Raw genomic sequence first — 22,472 nt, 5'->3', positions numbered from 1 at the left:
GCTTTAAAGCGACACCCTCTCTTTCATTCCACAGAAGAGAATTAATCGGATATAATGTCACAGTGATATACAGTGAATTGAGAGCATACTATCATACAGATGTTACTATATCTGGTATATATATAGATATGGCATAAATCATAGAGTATGATATTCAAAATTCAGCTCATTTGCACTTATAAGAACTGCATTATCATTGAAATGCTGGTTCAAATACAGCTTGCATGTTCATTTTCTGATCCTGTTCTTCTTTTTTCTCCCTCTTCCTGCACTGCCCTATATAACAAATGACAAAAAAGCCTATAAATAAAATATTATGGAAACCATGATAAAAAAATGATGAGGTAAAAAATTGAATTGATTTTTTTAAGGTAACTGTGTTAAAAGGATAACTTTGACATTTCTAATAATGTTTTAAACATATTGAATGCTTTTTAGTGCCATATTAACAGAAATGGTGTCTAACAGACTGCAATCTCTTATTTGACACACATTTAACTTACACATTTAAGTTAATATAAACTACCGTTCAAAAGTGTGGGGCCAGTAGAAAATTCATATATTTTATTTTATTTTTTTCAGCAAGGATGCTTTGAATTGATCAAAAGTGAGAGTAAAGACGTTTATAAGGTTTCAAAAGATCTCAGTTTTAAATAAATGCAGTTCTTTTAAACTTTCCATTCATCAAATCCTAAAGCAATTTTAAGAAATGTAATATTTTACAATATTTCAGTTTTTTTTTTCAGTATATTTCATCAAATAAATACAGCCTTGGTGAGCAGAAGAGACTTCTTTCAAAAACATTAATCTTAGACCCCAAACATTTGAACGGTAGTGTAAATTGAATTCATATTGAGTGTTAAAGGGTTAGTTCACCCAAAAAAGAAAATTCTGTCATTAATTACTTACTCTAGAAGATATTTTTGTTGAAATCCGATGGCTCAGGAAGGCCTTCATTGACACTAATGTCATTTCCTCTCTCAAGATCCATAAAGGCACTAAAGACGTCGATACAAAGCCCATCTCACTACAGTGGCTCTACAATCATTTTATGAAGTGATGAGAAAAGTTTTTGCGCACAAAAAAAACCCCTAAATAATGACTTGTATAGTAATGGCCCTTAAATAACTTATATAAGTTTCGAACCATTATGAATCAGTGAATTGATTCATGAATCGGATCACGTGTCAAACTGCTGAAATCATGTGACTTTGGCGATCCGAATCCTGAATTAAAAACGCTGATTCCTAACGGTTCGAAGCTTTGTTTTGAAATCAGCCCATAACTAAGTCATTATTTAGGGGTTTTTTTTGCGCACAAAAACCATTATCGTCGCTTCGTAAAATGATTGAAGTGGCTTTATGGGTCTTGAGAGAGGGAATGACATTGGTGTCAATGAAGGCCTTTCCGAGCCATCGGATTTCAACAAAAATATCTTCCTTTGTGTTCCGAAGATGAACGGAGGTAGCCTGACAAGCCAGACCCACGTCAAGATGTTTGGTCTGGAAACTCACCATAGACAGGGCTCAATCTGAGGGGCGGGATAAACGGTTGTCTTTCAAACTCCCTCTGCACGCGATAGGATAGCGCTACAACCAACCAGAGCAACGAAGGTGTAGCGGAGCTCGTTGACAGATTAAACATTCACCGTATCCGGTCGGCTAAACTCCGAACACATCTTCCCTTTTTAAGAATGACTTCAGTGCCGTTCTTTGTTCTTTTCTCAGAGAAAAGCTTAACTCCAAGTCTTCCAGAGTCGCGGTCAAAGCTGATTTGAAAGACCGCCGTTCGCCAGTTTCTGTGTTTACTAGAAGCACGCAAACGCAACTCTGCCGTCATTATGTTAAACCCCGCCAACCGACTCTATTCGCGATATGATTGGCCGGACCAGAGTTTGTTTTTTACAGCTCAGAAGTGTATTGAGAGTTGCTAGATGACACTCGCGGGCAGATTAGATTTGCTGCCGCTAGGGTGCGTCTAGATTTCTAGGCTAGAACGGAGGTCTTACGGGTGCCGAAAGACATGAGGGTAAGTAATTAAGGATTTTTTTTTCATAGACCAACCTGATGTTTGTGTGTGATTTAAGCTTAGAAGCACAATATACAATGCCGTTGTTGTCAGCTTATATGTCAGATTTGAAATACAAACATATTTAGGCAAATAAGTATGCAAATGTAGGCGTTTCTCAATTGAAGTAGATTGGAATAGGGAGCTGTACGTGCCTGATTGAAAGTAGCATTATGAATATGGTCCCTGCTGATTAAACTTCTTTGCTAAAGAGAATCAAATCATGTAGGCTTTGCTAATGCGTTAAATCAGGTGCATTCAATTAGGAAGCCGTCTGAACTGTGTATTTTTTGTGCCAGTGACTGTGTAAGATGATCCTTCAGTGATCCGCTCTATAAGATCTGACACCGATCACAGAGTGAAGTCACTGAGCATCTTAACCTTATATCCCGCGTGTCTCGTGGGATGCTGCGGTTTATTTCCAGGTCTGGCCTTTGTGTTACGGGCGTTGTGTCCCGGTGTGTGGTTTGAATCCCGACTCTCAGCAGGAGCTGATTCACAGTGTTGTGAAAAGTGTCACTGAATCTCTCAAACAAGCCTTGTGCCCACTGACCCGTGATCCACGGCTGCTTTCATTCTCTGCGCAGCTCTCTCGAAGTGCTAAAAACCTCTGCGCGTGTGTTTGAAGGAGAGATATGAAAGTGTGTTTTGGTGTCATGGGGGTGGGAGGCATCTGTGTGTGTGTGTATGTGTGAATGAAATATTTGATGATGTCTATGAAGATAGGACGATTGCGTTAGTGCTGTGTGTGTGTGTGGGATATCAAAGTTTGAGAGGTGAGTGTGAGTGACTGTGGATTTGATAAGGCTTATGGGTTTCTGTCAGTCCATATCTGTCGACTTTAATAAATGCGCGAGCGAGTGAGTAAACAAAGCCCGGAGCCATTCACGGCGCCTGAGTCACCTCTGAGCAAGAGAGGTCCGGTGAGTTGGCGCGAGCTTGAGAGTCGTAACTCAGCGTGGCCCTCCAAGTTCAACAGTTCTGCTCATTTTCGAGATATAATTCACCATCCAGAAGTGCTCAGAGCGTATAAAACACCTGCAAAAAAACCTGATCTCACTGCACTCTTATTGTGCGCTCACACCGGCGCAGACGAGAGTGTCAAAATTTGCTCTGGCCGCCCTGCCAAAGACGCAGTAGAAAGATTTGTGGACGCACTGACATTGATCGAATGGTCTTTTTTTAACTTTATTTAAAGGGGCCAAAGCAAACAATCATCGATGCAGGAGGTATTTTTTCAGACTGACCACAAGTAGGGTATAACCGTAAAAGTTAACCTCATGAAATCATTTAAATGTGAAAGTAAAAAAAAAAAAACAATCGATGGAAAGGAATCTACAAGTTACATGTTTTATAACAAAATGAACCAATTAAAAGCTATTTGTGTGGTGTGGCTTTTGTGTTCATGGTTAAGTGCTAGTCTAATTTCAACATGCAATTTAATGGACTTGGTCTTTAAAGGGTTAGTTCTCCCAAAAAAGAAAATTCTGTCATTAATTACTCACCCTCATGTCGTTCGACAGCCGTCAGACCTCCGTTCATCTTCAGAACACAAAGGAAGATATTTTTGTTGAAATCCGATGGCTCAGAAAGGCCCTCATTGACACCAATGTCATTTCCTCTCTCAAGATCCATAAAGGCACTAAAGACGTCGTTACAAAGCCCATCTCACTACAGCGGCTCTACAATCATTTTATGAAGCCACGAGAATAGTTTTTGTGCACAAAAAAAACAACAACTAAATAACGACTTGTATAGCGATGGCCAATTTCAAAACAAAGCCGTTATGAATCAGCGTATCGATTCATGATTCGGATCGCCAAAGTCACCTGATTTTAGCAGTTTGACACACGATCTGAATCATGAATTGACACTGAATCATTAAGCTCTGAGGCTTCTGGAAGACATCTTTTGAAATTGGTTCATCTTCAGAACACAGTTTAAAGGCCCACTGAAGTGCCTTGAAACGCGCCGCATTATTCAATGTGTTGACGTAATTTCCCCTGAAACGGCTTCAGCTGTTAGCAGCTCCTCCCCTTTTTTGAAACAGCCAATAGCGTTTCGTTAATATACAGTTTGTCTAGCGCAAGAGCGGACCTTTCTCTGTTTGGTAAAGTCAGTTTCCTCTAACACTGTTTACCATCATAATCTCCTCCATATCGCTTTGATATCCAGCATTCTGTGCAGAATTCAAACAGGTCGATATGTTTGTCGCACATATGATCCGCGCTGCGCTCTCGTGTCTGTAGTCTAAATTTAGACCAGAGCCGTTGGGGTGTGTGCGCTGCTGCGGTGTGTGAAACTAACGTGAAAACAGACTTTATTCGCCTCAAATGAAAGCATATTTACACTGAATGGTTTCCTATCACATATATAGTGTGCTGTGTGCCTTTCACCATGTAGAAATGAGTAAATGTGTGTTAACAACTGACTGATTTCAGCCGCAGCTTCGGCAGTTTAGGGGGCGGGCTTTAGATTTAATAGAGCATTTTGATTGGACAGAAGATTTGACGAGAAAGTGAAGTCTGCAATGATGTCACCAAAATCTGAGATTCGTCTTAAAGGAAGTGGGAGACTGTACATTTTGAATGCTTATATCTCCTAAATGCAAATTTTGTCATAGTTTTGGAAGGTACCAGCTTATTCATAACTTTAAGGCTAACACAGTCATACTAAAAGCTAAAAAACGTATTTTTATTTCAGTGGACCTTTAAGATATTGTATATTTAGTCCGAGAGATTCTGTCTCTCCATTGAAAACGTATGCACAGTATACTGTCACTTTCCAGAAAGACCAGAAAGGGAATAAAAACTTCATCAAAGTAGTCCATATGTGACATCTGTGAGTTAGTTAGAATCTCTTGAAGCATCAAAAATACATTTTGGTCCTAAAATAACAAAAACTATGACTTTATTCAGCATTGTCTTCTCTTCTGGGTTTGTTTTCAATCCGCAAACAAAGATTCGACCGGTAATGAATCAGCGTATTGATTCATGATTCGGTCTGCCAGTGTCACGTGATTTGGCAGTTTGACACGCGATCCGAATCATGAATCGATACACCGATTCATAACCTTTTAAATCTTTTTTGAGGATTGAAAACAAACATGGAAGAGAAGACAGTGCTGAATAAAGTCGTAGCTTTTGTTATTTTTGGACCAAAATGTATTTTCGATGCTTCAAGAGATTCTAACTAACCCACAGATGTCACATATGGATTTCTTTGATGTTTTTATTCCCTTTCTGGTCCTTCTGGAAAGTACTGTTCCATATGTGCATACGTTTTCAATGGAGAGACAGAATCTCTCGGACTAAATCTAAAATATCTTAAACTGTGTTCTGAGGATGAACGGAGTTCTTACGGGTGTGGAAAGACATTTTAATGTTGAAAAATGTACTTTTTTTCACTTTAAAGGTACATTTTGTATATTTTAGTGGCATCTAGAGGTGAGGTTGCAAATTGCAACCGCCCATCACTCACTCCTCCATTTCACAGCACATAGAGAAGCTACAGTGGACAACGCAGTACAGAGATGTCGTCATCTGAGAAAGCAGAGAGTGACTAGCGCTCTGTAGAGCAGTTTGTCCCTTTAGGGCTACTGTAGAAACATGACGGCACAAAATAGCGACTTCACTGTAAGGGGACCTGTGGTGTATGTAGATAGAAATGGGTCACTCTAAGGTAATAAAACATAAAACGGTTCATTATGTAAGGTCTTTATACACCACCAAAAACATAGTTATGTGTATTATATTGCATTCCTTTCAATAGATCCTCATTAATATTACACACTGCACCTTAAATCTGTAGAAATGGTAAAATGGTGCAATTATGTTCCGTGGTTCAGATGGGTCGGGGGGTTTCGGGAACCGGACCGGGGTATGGCATTTGAATATCACTGCCATAGATTTCTGTGCTATTGAAGATCCAATCTGTGTGTGTGTGTGTGTGTGTGTGTGCGCGCGTGTGTGTGCGCGTGAAGAACATTTTAATAATCTAAAGCACCTTTTTTCCAAAATAAAGAACCTTTTGTGGAATTAAAAGATGCCATGGATATTAAAGGTTCTTAAGGGAACCATAGATGCCTAAAAATTTAAGATTGTGCTTATAAAAGAAAGTAGGGGAAAAAATACTTCCCTGATATAAATACAGATGCCAACTAACAGTTTTTTCCTGTCTTGTCTGTGAGTGATTCCAGGCATCCTTTTCGGGTTAGTCTAAATGTTCTGAAGTTTACTGAAAGATTAGAATGCTGGTGTTTGTTGGAATTGTCGGGTTTGGTTCCGGAGCGCCGCTCACTCGTTCGCTTTCCGCCTCGTTAGTCTGAAACAAGGAAACACGCAGCATTGTTTGCAACAACAAAGATACAGAGAAGACTTTTTGTCTTCTTGGGGACCTCCTGGAATTGGAGTTTTGTGGCTTTTAGACGAGTGTAGCTACTCTAATACTTGACAAAATACACTTGTGTGTTTTAAACGTTCTGCTTCTGCCTCTAATACCATTGCTGAAACAAATCATAGTTTGGCCTTTACTCTTTAAACCTGGGAGGGTGTTTCTTCAGCTTCAGGCACTTTAATGTCCCGAGGGTCAATTGTTTTTTTTTGTTTTTTTGTGTGTGCGTGTGTGTGTGTGTGTGTGTGTGTGTGTGTGTGTGTGTGTGTGTGTGTGTGTGTGTGTGTGTGTGTGTGTGTGTGTGTGTGTGTGTGTGTGTGTGTGTGTGTGTGTGTGTGTGTGTGTGTGTGTGTTTTACTGTAATGGAAACTTTACCATCCCTTCATCATTTATTTTGCTGCCTTTCAAATTACTTTTATGGGTTGGTTTTATTGTGTACGCTTGTCCCAGGCCTATATTTTAATATTAAATTATAAAATGTATTATATAATGTGTTCAATTACAATAATCTAAAACAAAAGTGACGTTAAAGACATAACGCTAGAACAGATTTCTCTTTAAATGATGTTCTTTTGAACTTTCTATTCATTAAAAATTCCTGAAAATTTGTATCACAGTTTCATGATGATTTCTAAAGGATGATGTGACTCGGAATAAATTACACTTATAATAATATAAATATATTCAAATAGAAAACTATGGAAGCTTGTTTCTGCAATGGAATAAAACATTTTGAACAGTAATTGTGATCTCAATTCTGACTTTTTCTGAATTCAATTTATAACACACAGTTATGACTTTGTTTCTCATTGAGTTTATATCTCACAATTGTGACTTCATTCCCCACAATGGCTAGCCTGACGTGGTCATACTCAATTCTAGTCAGAATATGAGTCTGAAACTGCTCCATTGGGCTGTGATTATGGGGGGTTTCAACTGAACCAGGAAAGACATCAATTGGATAGACCTACAACCAATCAGAGCAACGAAGTGACGCATTGTCAAATGTCAACAGAGCTCAACTGCACTGTGTTGCCAAGTCCGCGTTTTTTTCGCGGGTTGTTTTCTATGTCCGCGGGTTGAAGACTATTATGTGATATATAGACCCATGAGTGCGAATTTTAGCAGGCAACCTTGCCAAAATAACACACATTTTACCCCCCAAACGCCATTTTTCCCCCAGAGGGAAACCCCACCCCGAGAAGCTATTGTTTAGGGCTAGTAGTTGCCGGGTTTTGTTGTAAAAACTTGGCAACCCTGTCTGCACGCGCGCTGAAATCATAGACGGCTGGAATAAACGATCTTTTCCGGTGTTGTACAAAAATAAAATAATTTAATGATACACAAAGTACTTACCCAACATGATCATCATTTCTGAGAGAGATTAGGAAGGTGAATGCATATAACAAACAAGCTCTCCGTTTAGGATTCGAGTAAATATAATCCAAGCCCCTTTGATGACGTGCATGATTACGTTACTGTTGATCATCTGTCCGTCATCGTCTAAAGCCCGCCCTGATGATTTCATTGGTCCGAACAGTTTCTGTTTGGGGATAATTACTCCTCTATGGAGCGAGGCCAGACCGAACTGCCTGAGCTAAAAATTTTGTGGACGGGGCTGAGTTCGGCTGGCATCCAGGCTACACAATGGCCATTTTCTAGGAGTCATTTCAGACCTTTTTTCACAATTGAAAATGTTCTCAGAAATATGACTTTTCTTTGTAATTCTGACTTTTTCCTGCAGTTGTGAGTTTATATCTCGTAATTCTGACTTTTTCTTTCTACCTCTGACTTTTTTCTTTGTAATTCTGACTTTTCTCTTAATTCTGACTTGTTCTTGCGAGTTTTTATATCTCGTAATTCTGACTTTTTTCTCAATTCTGACATTTTATTTGTAATACTAACTTTTCTCGCAATTCTAACCTTTCCTTTCAGTTGCGAGTTTATATTCTGCATTTATCACTGTTTTCTTGCAATTATGACTGTTTCTTGCAAGTTGCAATTTTATATCTCGTAATTCTGACTTTTTTTCTCGAAATTCTGTCCTTTCCTTGTTTATATTCTGCATTTATGATTTTTTTCCTCTCACAACTTTGAATTAAGAACTTGCAATTGCGAGTTTATATCATGACATTTTTAAGAAATAAAGTCTGAATTGTGTCAAAGTCTCAATTACCTTTTTATTTTTATTCATTAGAGGAAACAAGCTTCCATAGAAAACTGTTATTTTAAATTGTAATAATATTTCACAATATTACTGTTTTTACTGTTTTGATAAAAAACAGACCTGGTGTGCAGAAGTGACTTATTTCAAAAACATTAAAGTCTTATAGACCTTAAACTTTTTAACATATACACTTGAAACTAGCCTTAATCAGATAAGTACAGGATGTTTTTAAAAGAAGTCTCTTCTGCTCAACAAGGCGGATGAACTGCTTTTAATTGATCAAAAATACGTAATATTAATGCAGTTCATCCTTGGGGCTAGTGATGTGTCCTACAGTATCCTCAAACTGTATACAGTATAATAGCTAATGGTTCGTGATATTTATTCCAAACAATGATCGTTGGATGGCGAACGCTAAAGATTGACTGTCGCTGGCCCTCTGAGAAAACTTGCACCATCGAGCGATTGCGGTGAAAAGTGTGTGTCATAATTATATATTGGATTATGGTGCTGTTAACTATTCTCACCATGCCAGAGATAATGATAATCTGCGTTGCGTTTCTTTCAGAGGGCTTCGTCCTGTCTGCAGAGTGCCACGGCTTCTATCCGCCTTCCCTACGGATTCTCTCTTCAAAATCCATGCGTTTAATATTTCATTTAAAGTTCAGAGCCTTCTGCATCAGTACGCAGCAAAATCACAGCTGAAAAATACAGCTTGGAGACACACAATACATCTTCCTCCCTCTCTCTCTCTCTCTCTCTCTCTCTCTCTCTCTCTCTCTCTCTCTCTCTCTCTCTCTCTCTCTCTCTCTCTCTCTCTCTCTCTCTCTCTCTCCCACTCTCTGCCTCCTTTTACGTTCATTTCTCCTATTGCCGTTCCCTCTTTTGTTCTTTCTATCTTTCCCCTAATCTCTCCTCATCCCTTTCTCCTCCTCTGAATAATACACAGTGATAATACACTGTGCAAAGAAGCCATATTGTATTCCCACAGTGTGTTTCTGTGATCATCTTCTCTTGGCTGCACTCAGCTTTAATGAATGTTAGGAGTTATTAGCTGGCACAAACTGCCTCTGGTGAATCACACTGTCTCAGCCTTTGTTGTTTTGCGTGATTCATTTTCTGTTCTGGAGCAAATTTGGCTCTTAAAAGAAGCGAGGAATCATCAGTGTCCCGCTTTTTATTTCTATCACACTCTCTTTTTGGACCCTTCTCGTGCTGTCTCTTAGAAATTCTCTTTCCAGAAGCATGTTTGGAATTTGTGGAAATAATGATTACAGTGTTTGTGCAGCAGTTCTATCTATCTATCTATCTATCTATCTATCTATCTATCTATCTATCTATCTATCTATCTATCTATCTATCTATCTATCTATCTATCTATCTATCTATCTATCTATCTATCTATCTATCTATCTATCTATCTATCTATCTATCTATCTATCTAATGTCCTATCTATCTAATGTCCTATCTTTCTATCATTCTCTCCATCCATCCATCCATCCATCCATCCATCCATCCATCCATCCATCCATCCATCCATCTATCTATCTATCTATCTATCTATCTATCTATCTATCTATCTATCTATCTATCTATCTATCTATCTATCTATCTATCTATCTATCTATCTATCTATCTATCTATCTATCGTCCTATTTTTCTATCTTTCCATCCACCCATCCATCCATCCATATAATGTCCTATCTTTCTATCATTCTCTCCATCCATCCATCCATCCATCCATCCATCCATCCATCCATCCATCCATCCATCCATCCATCCATCCATCCATCCACCTATCCACCTATCCACCTATCCACCTATCTATCTATCTATCTATCTATCTATCTATCTATCTATCTATCTATCTATCTATCTATCTATCTATCTATCTATCTAATGTCCTATCTTTCTATCTTTCCATCCATCCATCCATCCATCCATCCATCCATCCATCCATCCATCCATCCATCCATCCATATAATGTCCTATCTTTCTATCATTCTCTCCATCCATCCATCCATCCATCCATCCATCCATCCATCCATCCATCCATCCATCCATCCATCCATCCATCCATCCATCCATATAATGTCCTATCTTTCTATCATTCTCTCCATCCATCCATCCATCCATCCATCCATCCATCCATCCATCCATCCATCCATCCATCCATCCATCCATCCATCCATCCATCCATCCATCTATGCAGAACACCATAGCAGCCACATAGCAACACCCTGGCATCCGCCCGGAACACCACATTGGAACATTCTAGAAACCATTTAGTGCACTACAAATGTGCTGAAAACCACAACCTCAAAGTAACATGCTGAAAACACTCAGAACATCTTAGTGGAGCATTAAAAAACCACTCTCAACAATCTGTCTGTCTCTATGCATTTTGTTAGTGGTGCTAAAATAATTCAACTTAAATTAAAGAACTAAGTAAACTAAATTTATGTAAGGTGCATAACTTTTGTGTTGTTGAGGAGAGGTGTGCTGTTACTTTTGTAAGTAGTCAGACATATGACTTTTGCCTTGTGGTTTACAAAACAAATTTAAAAAATCAGACAATCATTTTAGCGGCACCCAAACCATGGGCTATTTAGGGACCAGAATATCACTATTTTGACTTGATCCAGTAAGCAACCACCCAAAGCACACTAGTATCCAAATAAAAGTTAACTCAGAACCCTTTGGCAACGCATTTGTTTTTATTATTGTGATTGATCATGGTTTAAGATATGATGTGTGTCTCTAGTGTGAGATGCGAAACACTTTTCATTCTGTTATGGAATGCAGTAGATTGCCTGTGTTATTTGCTGTCTCTAATTAGGTTTAAACAGACTCAGGCAGGTTTTTCCCTCTTTTGTTTTATTTTTGGCCCATGATATAGCCGCCGCCGCATACAAAGAAAGAAGAGCCAATTATTAAACTGCAGAAAAAATGTGAACAAAAAGGCAAGGCACGGTCTCCTTTAAATAGCCTTTTTTAGCTAGGTCTAGTTTAGGATAGAGGTCAAATTGATTTGAAAAGCTGTCCGATGGCTGTGGGGGGTTTGTATGGATGCCTTACGTATGTAATGAGAATAATTATGATGTTCAGATTGTATGTTATCGCCATGTTTTCCTGATTATTTACTTCACTCTGTCTCCTGCAGGTATGTGGTCGTTTTCGGTGTCCGAGTTAGCCGTCCCCGGAGTGGAGATCGGTCGGCTCTCGGCAACGGATGCAGACCTGGGTGAAAACGCTCGGATGGACTTTACGATCGTGGACGGGGAGGCAGGGGACACGTTCAACATAACCGGATTGAACCAAGAGGCAGTGATTTTGTTAAACAAGGTGGGAGTGGTGAAACAGAAATACCTACAGTAATGTTGTTTTCTTCCATGCATTCCCAAATCAGAACCAAATCCAATTTTATGGTGTATCTGACTCAAAACTGTTAGTAGTTTGTTGTCTTAACAGTGAAAACCACATGAATAGTGAATGTGTGAGGGTTTTGGACACAGCATATGTATGAATATCCATATGAGCAAAGATAATTGCAAAGTTTCCCATTTTCTACACCGTTTTTCTTCACAGATATTCTCGTATGTCTTTTGCCATCATACTGATGCTTGCATTACTGTGGCAACCAATGTAGCTGCACCAGATATGGATTACATTATCTGTCTGGACAAATGGATTCAATTTCATTACTTGCAAAATTACAGCTCAAATAGTCAGTCCCAACAGTAGAGAGGGGTAAATATGCAGTGTTAGAAAAGCCATATTGGGCTAAGCTCTATTGAGTGTGGCTAGTGAGCAACCACCCAACACCCCCTAGCAACTGCATAACAACCAGATTTATTTTTGTATTTAGGGGTGTAATGATACACCTGTGTAACGATTATATATATATATATATATATATATATATATATATATATATATATATATATATATATATATATATATATATATATATATATATATATTATTTATTTTTTTTTTTTCTCTCAGACAATCTCTCCCGCTCGCTATGTCCTTCCTCTCCCGCTATTAAGGCACTATACATATAAGAATAAACCATCTAAAATGCTTTTAACAATCATACTACTTAAACTAAATCCGCGATCTAAAAATAAATATGTGATCTGGTGATTTAAATGATGTTTGTGCTTTCGCTAAGGAGTGCCGTTTTAAATGACGTTTGCGCTTTGACTTTGAGGAGTGTCGTTCCAGCAGCGCGTGCTCTTCAGATGATCAATGCAATCCGTCACCGCTCTAATCCCAAGAAAGCTTGTCAAAATGACCGCTCTCAAACTGTAAATGTTTAGCTCATCCAATAATTAAAATTCTGCATTTACTCACTTGTTGTCATACTCATATACTCATATTGTTTTCGCGCGTCACACACTCATTTGAACGTTTGTGTTTACTACGGTATGCGCATCGTTGTCATCATAAATGGATTAGACACTCGATTAGTTCTTTTTACGATGCCTTTATGAAATTTTGGGGGGGGGATCTTTTACGTTTGAGAGGATAATAGACTTTAAATGGAGGATGGAGGATCAGAAATACCTCAGGGTTTCATTAAAGCTACACTGTGGGATATTTCCCCCCATCTAGCGGTGTAAAGGTATATGACCATCCAGTGAATATTAGTTTCTGTTCCTCTCAATTCTGATTTCGTTTTAACTCCTACGGTGGCCGATTTAGTTCAAGATTAACATGGCAATCCCCCTCTTCACATTCGACACCGTGCCATCGAGTGTTAAAACGCGAAAGGCGAAGCTTGAATTTACGGGTATGTCCCTCTTTGGCTACTGTACTTTCAAAATGGAGGGGCAACATGGCGACCGGCATTCGAACCCCTCACCCGTATGTATTTTCAACGGCATATTATAAACTTACGAGAATACTTTATTACGTAAGTAAATATACAGAAGAAGAAGTAAAAAAGAAGAAAAAAGAAGTATATATAAAGAAGTAAATATACATTAATGAGCACATGTATTTTTGAAAGAGCTAAGTGTTTTTAGCTAAGAATAAACTAAAAAAGTTACACAGTGTAGCTTTAAGAATATTTTCATTTGTGTTTGGAAGTTAAACAAAAAACAACATGATGGTGAGTATGTTAGCTAGCCTACATGGTGACAGAGTTTACATTTGTGGTACATTTGTAAATTTGTGTTTGGGTGAATTACAGCAAGTTATTTTTTGGGTGAATTACTGCCTCTATTTTGTGAATCATATAGTTTCCATCAACGATACATCGTCACATATTTATATCACAGTATATTGTTTATCATTACACTCTAGACCACCTAGAAAATCCAAACAACCACAAAGCGACATGCAAAACATTCTCAAAACACCCTAGCATCCAAATAAAAACACCCAGGTATCCGGCCATAACATCCTTAGGAATATTCTACACTGTAAAAAATTATTTAGAAAAAAAGTTACCTGGTTGCCTTAAAATTTTGAGTTCATTGAAATTAAAATTTTGAGTTAATACAATGAACATTTTTTGAGATTCGACAACGTTTATTAAAATATTATTAAAAGATTTTGTAAGCATATTGGGTAATTGTGTGTGTGTTATTTCTGATGACACAGTGAAACATGCCAAATAGTCCTATTTTCATGATTTATCTTTTCTTTTATGTGGTTCAGATACAATAATATTTTGAGTTTCTATTTATTAAACAAGTGTCCTTCATTGTATCAACTCAAATGTTTAATTTCAATAAACTTAAAATTTTAAGGCAACCAGGTTACTTACTTTTTTAAGTTAAACCAACAAAAACCAACACAAATTTTTTACAGTGTAGCAACCATTTTGTGCATGGCAAATGTTCTGAAAACCCCAAAAACCCAAAGCAGCATGCTAAAAACACCTTACCAACTGCATAGCAACACCCTGGTAATACCCAGAGCACCCTAGCAACCAAATAGCAGCACATTTAAAAAACACTCAGAACACCCTGGCAACCGCATTGTAATGCTCTAGTCTAAACCACCTGGAAAACCCTAGCAACCACACAGCAAATTGTTAAAAATGCCCAAAACAGCCTGGATCCATGCAGAACACCATAGCAGTCGTATAGCAACACCATGGCAACCACCCAGAACATCCTAACTACTGCATTCTAGCAATCATTTAGTGCACTAAAAAGGTGCTGAAAACCCCCAACAATCTGAAAGCAACACGCTCAAAACATATTAGCAACTAAATAGAAACGCCCTGGTATCAACTCAGAGCACCCTAACAACAACATAGCAGCACAATAGAAAAACAACAACACTCAGAACACCCTAGTAACCACAAAGCAAATCTCTAAACCACCTAAAGTCATGGCAACTACTAAGTATGTGCTAAAACCACTCAGATCACATAGCAACACCCAGGCAACCACCCACAAGACCTCAGCACCTCACCTCGATGACTCTTTTTGCACTGGCTTTGTAGTTTCTTCAGAAAATGAAAAGCTTTAATTGTATTTTTGTTGTAGGCCTATTTATTTGAAATAGCGAGTGTGTAGAGTGAAAAGCAAAGCAATAACAAAGAAAGAAGTTACAGCAGAATTAATCACAAAAGAGTTAAATTGACTCAGAGTTCAAATGTAAATGAGGATAATCTGCACTGCAAACGTCTGCCAGCGAACATGCATATTAGTGCCGGCGGAAAGAGAATTTAACCGGCGGGCCCCGTGAGAGACCTCATCACAATGCACGCAGGCAGCCATTTATTTAAATACAAACTTTGTAAGGATTGAAAAAGTGCATCTCATATAAAATGACTTTGTGTGGTGCTAAGTCACACGTAGCTAATTGAAAAGAGAAGAGATCCCACCTTTTATTTTGAATCAAAATAAGCAAACTGGATAATGAGGCGCAAGCTATTTTCTGCCCTGATAAGTGCTTATAAAGACAGATGTGTGTGTGTGTGTGTGCGTGTGTGTGTGTGTGTGTGTGTGTGTGTGTGTGTGCGTGTGTGTGTGGAGGGGGAGAGAGAGAGAGATCTTTACCCATCCACTAAACTCAATACTTCACTGACAGGTATGTGTGCTAGTTAAAGACAGCCAGAACAAACAGAACGAGGAAAGACGCAGATAAAAAGAAAAACAGGAAAGAGCAGGTTGTGAGGAACAAGATGAGTCAGAGACATGGGGGGAGGAAAAAAAGAGTGAATACGAAAGCAAATTAGATAGAGGAAGAGTGCGGGGAGACTAATGCCGCTGAGTAACACGGGAGAGGAAGCGAGTGGAGATGTTGATTAACACATGGCTGTAGTTCGAGTGACAGAGCTTTTCATGTGTGCTAGCGGCTCTCCGCACTCCTCATGCCCACTGATCCAGCACAGCTGCAGCGTTTCGACAGTCTCTTCAGTTCAGTGTGTCACCACGCGCTACATATTCTACACGAAGTCCACTGATACTCTTAGTTATGAGTGGCCAATGTGACCCAACTCTTATATTACGACACTAGTAAATTGATTTAACAGTAACCGTATGTATTGAAGGATATCGCGGACTATTTTCAAAAGGAATTGCAAATTGTGTTTGCAATTGCATTTTCAATTTGTGGATGCATAAAATGTGACAATCCAAACACAATTGCAAATCGCATATTTTTGTTTACGTGAACGCACAAGGACTGCCATATTACAAATGAAAAAGCAAAGCCTGTTTGCAATTACATATCCAATGTCTTACAATTAATGACCCTGCTAATTTGGAATGGTAATACAAAAATCAAATATTTGCTATTTAATTTCCTCCGTGTCCTGCAACAACCTAGCCTGACGTGGTCATACTCAATTCTAGTCGAGAATTGATACTGCTTCATTGGGCTGTGATTATGGGGCGTGTTTCAACCGAACCAGGACAGACATCAATTGGATAGACCTACAACCAATCAGAGCAACGAAGCGATGCATCCTCAAATGTCAACAGAGTTCAACTGCACTGTGTTGCCAAGTCCACGTTTTTTTCCAGCGGGTTGTTTTCTATGTCCGCGGGTTGAAGCGACTATTATGTAATATATCGACCCATGAGTGCGAATTTTAGCAGGCAATCTTGCCAAAATAACACACATTTTACCCCCCAAACGCCATTTTCCCCCCAGAGAACCCCCTGAGAAGCTATTGTTTGGGGCTAGTAGTTGGCGGGTTTTGTTGTAAAAACTTGGCAACCCTGTCTGCACGCGCGCTGAAATCAGGGTGGAATACACAATCTTTGCCGGTGTTGTAAAAAAATACAATAATTTATTATTATTTTATACTTACTAAACATGATCATCATTTCAGAGAGAAATTGTGATGGTGAATGCAAGAGGTGAAATAAGCTCTCCGTTTAGGATTCGAGTAAATATAACCCAAGCCCCTTTGATGACGTGCATGATTACGTTACTGTTGATCATCTGTCCGTCATCGTCTAAAGCCCGCCCTGATGATTTCATTGGTCCGAACAGTTTCTGTTCGGGGATAATTACTCCTCTATGGAGCGAGGCCAGTAGTGATGTCCGGTTCGCGAACGAATCGTTCTTTTTAACCGGATCTTTATAGTGAACCGGTCGAACCAGTTCACCAAATCGAACTGAATCGTTCTAAACGGTTTGCGTCTCAAATAAGGGCTGATCCCACAAGTTACTGTAGTTATTAACTTTCTGACATGAGTGACAGTCTCTCAAACTAGAAATGAAACTAATATCTTGAAGTAGACGTTGTAACTCCAATCATTAGCTGAAGTGAGAGTTTTGCTGAGGGATCTGATGAACTCATGAGCAGCTGATACCGAGCATGCGCGTGTAACCGAACGTAGCGGTTCTCGGATCTTCGGATCAGCAGTACAGAATCGAAAACCGTTTCTGTCGGACACGTTCGATACTGAGAACCGATGAGCCGATGAGCTGCGCATGCGTGTTATTTGTTCAGAGGAACGAAATACAGGTTAAGTGTATAAAACTCATCACGTTTGGAAACATCATAACAAAGCTGTCTCATCACTTTATTATTTTAAAGTTTGGAAACTATTGATTGTAAAACGGTCAAATTAAACATTTATTTCTTTTATCAATAATGCATGATATTTTCAGGAACAGCTTTTATCTTATTTAATTTCTAAGTCGATACTCATTTTAAAATGTAATCAAAACAGTAGGTTTGATATAGACTATTCAGCTTGCAGCAGTTCGCGGGTCAGCAGCACCCTATGCTCAGCACACACACACACACACTGATACAGCGGTTCTCGAGTCAGATTGACCGGGTTGCAACGGATCACCAGTACAGAATCGTGAACCGTTTCTACCGGACACGTTCGATCTTTCAGACATGTTCGATTCTGAGAACCGGTGAGCTGAGATACTGAGCATGCGTGATAGCGTCGTGACCGAACTGTTTCTCTCGGACTGGGACAGCTGATGCTGATAATACATGAGCCCGGGTGAACACTGAGGATTTGTGTATTATGTCAATGTAAGTTTATTTAATCCGTGTAAAACATCAGTGTTTGCACGACAGTGGCAGTGACAGTCTCTCAAACTAGAAATACAACTAATATCTTGAAGTAGATGTTGTAACAATCGATTCAGTTCGATTTGGTGAACTGTATTGAGTGCTGTTGCAAAACATAAATGAAAAAATGTATCCAAGATTATGATGATGTCAATAATAATCATTACTATACTAAGTTTTGATTACAAATACTTTATAGGGATGTGTTTGAATGTATTTTCATTAGCCGGGATGATAGAAATGACGTCATTACGTAAAGACGTAAAAGAACCGGTGATCTGGTTTTTTTAACCGGATCATTGAAAAAAACTGTCCGAAAGAACCGGTTCGCGGAAAAGAACCGAACTTCCCATCACTGGAGGCCAGACCGAACTGCCCGACAAAATTTTGTTGGCGGGGCTAAGTTCGGCTGGCATCCAGGCTTGCAACAACTTGTACAAAATTCAAATGTAATCGCAATGGAATTCTCTTCGCGTTTGCATTTCCGATGTCTAAAGGTACGTTCACACCGAACGCGAATAGAGCATCTGGAGCGAATGATTTCCATGTTAAGTCAATGGAAAGGCGCATTGACGCGCGTCTGGAGGTCCTGCAGCGTGATAGACGCGGCCACGACTGACGCAATTCGGCCTCATTCGCGCGTCCAGTTTGCGCAAATGATGCAAATTTGTATCGAATTGAGCATCTTGCACGATACGCACAAGTGATGCTTTTTGTGCATTCACACGTTTGAAGCGAATTCACGTCTACGACCGAGTTGAAATTGTTTAACTTTGGCATCAATTCGCACCACGTTAACCAATGAGGAGGCCGTTTTCTGCTGTCACGTGGTAAAGTGACGTGATGAGAAACCCTGCATAATTAAAAAATACTGTTATTTTGTCATTTTAATGTGTTTCAGTTGGTAATGTAGTTTTTTGAAGCTAAAATATGTGGTTTATTTATAAAGATGGCGCCTATTTATAAAAAAATAATCAAAATAAAGTTGTGAGCTCCAGGCGATCACCGGGCGCTCAGCACTCGTTAACCCCGGCGAGAGCAGCCTTTCCTCGGCCAGTCCTTCTGGCGTTTGCCGCTGGCTCGGATGTCTCTGTAGAGGTTAAACATGAGATATAATTCGTCTTGTGTACATCTAATGGGCGATCTGTGGTCTAATTAATCTATTGTTGCCTGCCAAATCATTTTGACTGAGGGCAAGTTTCATTATTAATATTTTTTATACTTCATATTTTTTAAGGATATAAAAATATACATGCAGTGAAGATCCAGCTAATCCAGGTAACATTAGTGAGTTTGCTGAACCATATTTGTGTGGCTGTTAATGCCTAATATATATTTTTTTATGACAATGAAACGAGGCAGAGTGGTGTTTTATGACATATCCTTATTTTATGTTTTATCCTGGAGTGCCTTGAACGTGCATCTATTTAGCTTTAAATGCTTGATTTCTACGCGCGTCCAGACGTTGCGGTAGACGCGATTTTGACACACTTTTCGCGTTCGGTGTGAACGTAGCATAACACAGTCAACTGTCACTCAGGCTTGAGGGCGGGGTTTATTGATGTAGTCAGAACATAGGCCACGCCCTCAAGTTGTTGAAAACAACATCATCCATCCATCCATCCATCCATCTATCTATCTATCTATATATCTATCTATATATCGACTATATTTCACTCTCTCTTTGACCCTTTTGGCCAGAAACTACAGAAATAAATATGCAAATGCAGATGTAAACTCTTAGCCAGTGCTTTTCATGCATACGTTTCAGAATGCAATAATGCATGAAATTGAGCTTCAGTAGCCAGAAGCGTTCGCTGCTGCACCTTTAAATTCTCTTTATGTTATGTAAATATGATTGGTCATATGTGCTCATGTCACTCCCGTTTTCCTTGCCGCCTCCTTTAAAGTCAACATGACATCAAAAAAGACCCCATTTACTTTCTTGACAGGCTTTAAATATGCATCTTGTTATTTTACATTGCTTGCATCTTCTGACACTTAGATGGTGGACACCTACGGTTCTCCAATCTCATCGTGTCCGGCATCATAAGCGCATCCATAACCCCTAATACAGTTCTGAAGCAGTTATGGATGATAATATAACCACATCCATGACTTCCTTCCATCCTAATACCAGCAGAGCAAGCCCTGGAGTCGTTTAAGTTATGAAATGCTGAAACCCAGACGCATTGCTTTTTTTGACTTTCTATTTTTTTTTGTAATCTACGGAGGTGCAGGGATGAAAAAGAAGTGTATGTGGGAGTTTCAACATCTAGCTGAAATGAAAAGATATTTTTGAGCGCCTTCCTGGTGCCAAAACACAGTATAAAGAATGATTGCGTATGTGAGTTTCAATAAATGACTGTTTTATGAGGATGTGTTTTTATCTCCAACACCAGGCCGTGGACTATGAGAGGCGAAGCACCTACTCTCTCGCAGTGGAGGTGCAAAACCCAAACGTCGACTCGCGGTTCCTCAGACGAGGTCCGTTTAAGGACCGAGCTATGGTGCGCATCACGGTTCTGAATGCAGACGAGCCGCCGAGGTTCTCCCGCTCTCGGTACCGACTGGATGTGTCAGAAAACTGTCCTTTGGCATGTGTGGTGGGGAGAGTAGCCGCCGTGGACCCGGATACAGGCCTCAGCAACAACATAAAGTAAACACTCGTTTTACCCTACAGTATGGTTTGTGTTTATCTATAGTCATACAGTATACGTAAAGGGTGAATCTCACAACACGTACATTTGAGGTCAGAATTATTAGCCTTTGATATGATCAAAGGCGGCTGTAAAAATAAATCAACATTGTTTATCCTTTTGATCTTTCAATCAAAAATCTATCCTTTCTTTTGAAGTAAAAGAATTGAAAGTGGGGGAAATCACATAAAATAAATGCTTTTCTCCAAAACACGTTGGACACAGTTATTGGCACCTCTAGAATTGTTTAAAGGGGCGGTGAAATGCTGTTTCAAAAACTAATGTTGGACATTTGATGGAGTATTTCTGTGTCAAAAATACTCCTTCCGGTTTCTCACAAGTTTCGGAGAGTTTTTTTCCGAGTATGGGTCGGCTTGACGTTGACAGAGCGGAAGGTCCTTGTATGGGCCGTACGGGCTCTTCTCCCGGTAGGGTGCGCGCGCGCGTGTGACTAGAGCGAGAGAGGAAATACACGCCCATAAACACTCTCAGCTGCAGATCCAGTCGTCTGGGCAACACTTCTGTCGTGCCGCGCTCCACTTTATTCCTATGGGTGACATCAAGCGACTTCAACGCTTCAGCACAGCATTCCGGGAAGGCAGCGCTGCATTTGAACCGATTTGAACGCAGAAATGACGGGAAGCTTCACAACATCGCTTCAGTCGCTTCACAAAGTGGATCTCCACCGTCACTGCTGTCACAGGACTTCACGAAATCAACAATGTTACCAAAGAAGTGTGTTTTTGACGGAGCGGTCCCAGCGATAAAGGTTCGGTCCTGCTTTGGAAGCAGCCGGTGAGTAAAACTGCTTCAAATGTCTGTGCTGTTGGCTATCGTCGCGTGAGTAAACATCAGTAAACAACACGATCATGTATAACGTTAGTTAATTTATCAATGGAGCATGCGATCTATGGTGTGTGTTTAAATACATTTGTTTAGCTGACCACTATAAGTGTCAGTTTGTTTATTGTAAAACCACCCAAACATAAACCTAGGGGACGTTCTCACAAAGCGTGCTTCGTCATTCAAATGCGCTAACGGTTACTCCATTGTTGTTCTATGTATAACGTTACACTAGTCTGACGTGCAAAACCGTTTTGCTTGCTACTGCTAAGGTTTAATCACATACAATAGTCCATAAACCGAATCATGTCCTCATAAACTGCGAGTAAACACACACAAATGTTGACAGGCCACTAAATACAGTACATACCACAGAGACGGACGTCCTGCTGTTGCTGTTTCTCCTGTTCAATTTATTTCATCCTCCAGATCTGACTCTGGAGCATTATCTGTATTAGTTGAATCTGATTTAGGGTTCTTCTCCACGCTTGAGGACGTCACCGCTTTGTGCGCACTCGTCATTCTTTAGCTCCGCCCACACCATATGCCTCCGGCCACTCGTTTTTTTCCGGAAAGACTCGGTACAGCCTATCTTTCTTTTATAAATATAATAAAACTAAATACTTTTCGGAGATATGAAGGATGCAATACTACTCTAGAGGTACTCGTGAGAGATTGACATGAGATTGACTGAAACTGAGATTGAGTGTTTCACCCCCCCTTTAAGAGTAAGATATCTCTGAAGTATATTCCCATTCATTTTTGGATTTTTTTTGGTCAACTAAGAAC

The 22,472-nt window shown here is 39.5% G+C and overlaps 1 protein-coding gene across 5 annotated transcripts in view; it reads left to right on the top strand.

Annotated features, from left to right (window-relative positions):
- LOC137078360 (cadherin-6) overlaps positions 1 to 22,472 on the top strand; it is a 140,431-nt gene that overhangs the window by 101,610 nt on the left and 16,349 nt on the right. For all 5 annotated transcript variants that reach the window (XM_067445572.1, XM_067445569.1, XM_067445573.1 and 2 more), the window contains exons 6-7: positions 11,791 to 11,972; positions 20,544 to 20,800. In XM_067445572.1, coding sequence (XP_067301673.1) covers positions 11,791 to 11,972; positions 20,544 to 20,800 — 439 coding nt within the window. The remainder of the gene's footprint in view (positions 1 to 11,790; positions 11,973 to 20,543; positions 20,801 to 22,472) is intronic.

The sequence above is a fragment of the Pseudorasbora parva genome, chromosome 6, assembly GCF_024679245.1.
Source record: "Pseudorasbora parva isolate DD20220531a chromosome 6, ASM2467924v1, whole genome shotgun sequence".
NCBI lineage: Eukaryota > Metazoa > Chordata > Actinopteri > Cypriniformes > Gobionidae > Pseudorasbora > Pseudorasbora parva.
Note: the sequence above shows the minus strand (reverse complement) of the source record. Positions and strands in the feature narration are given on the sequence as shown.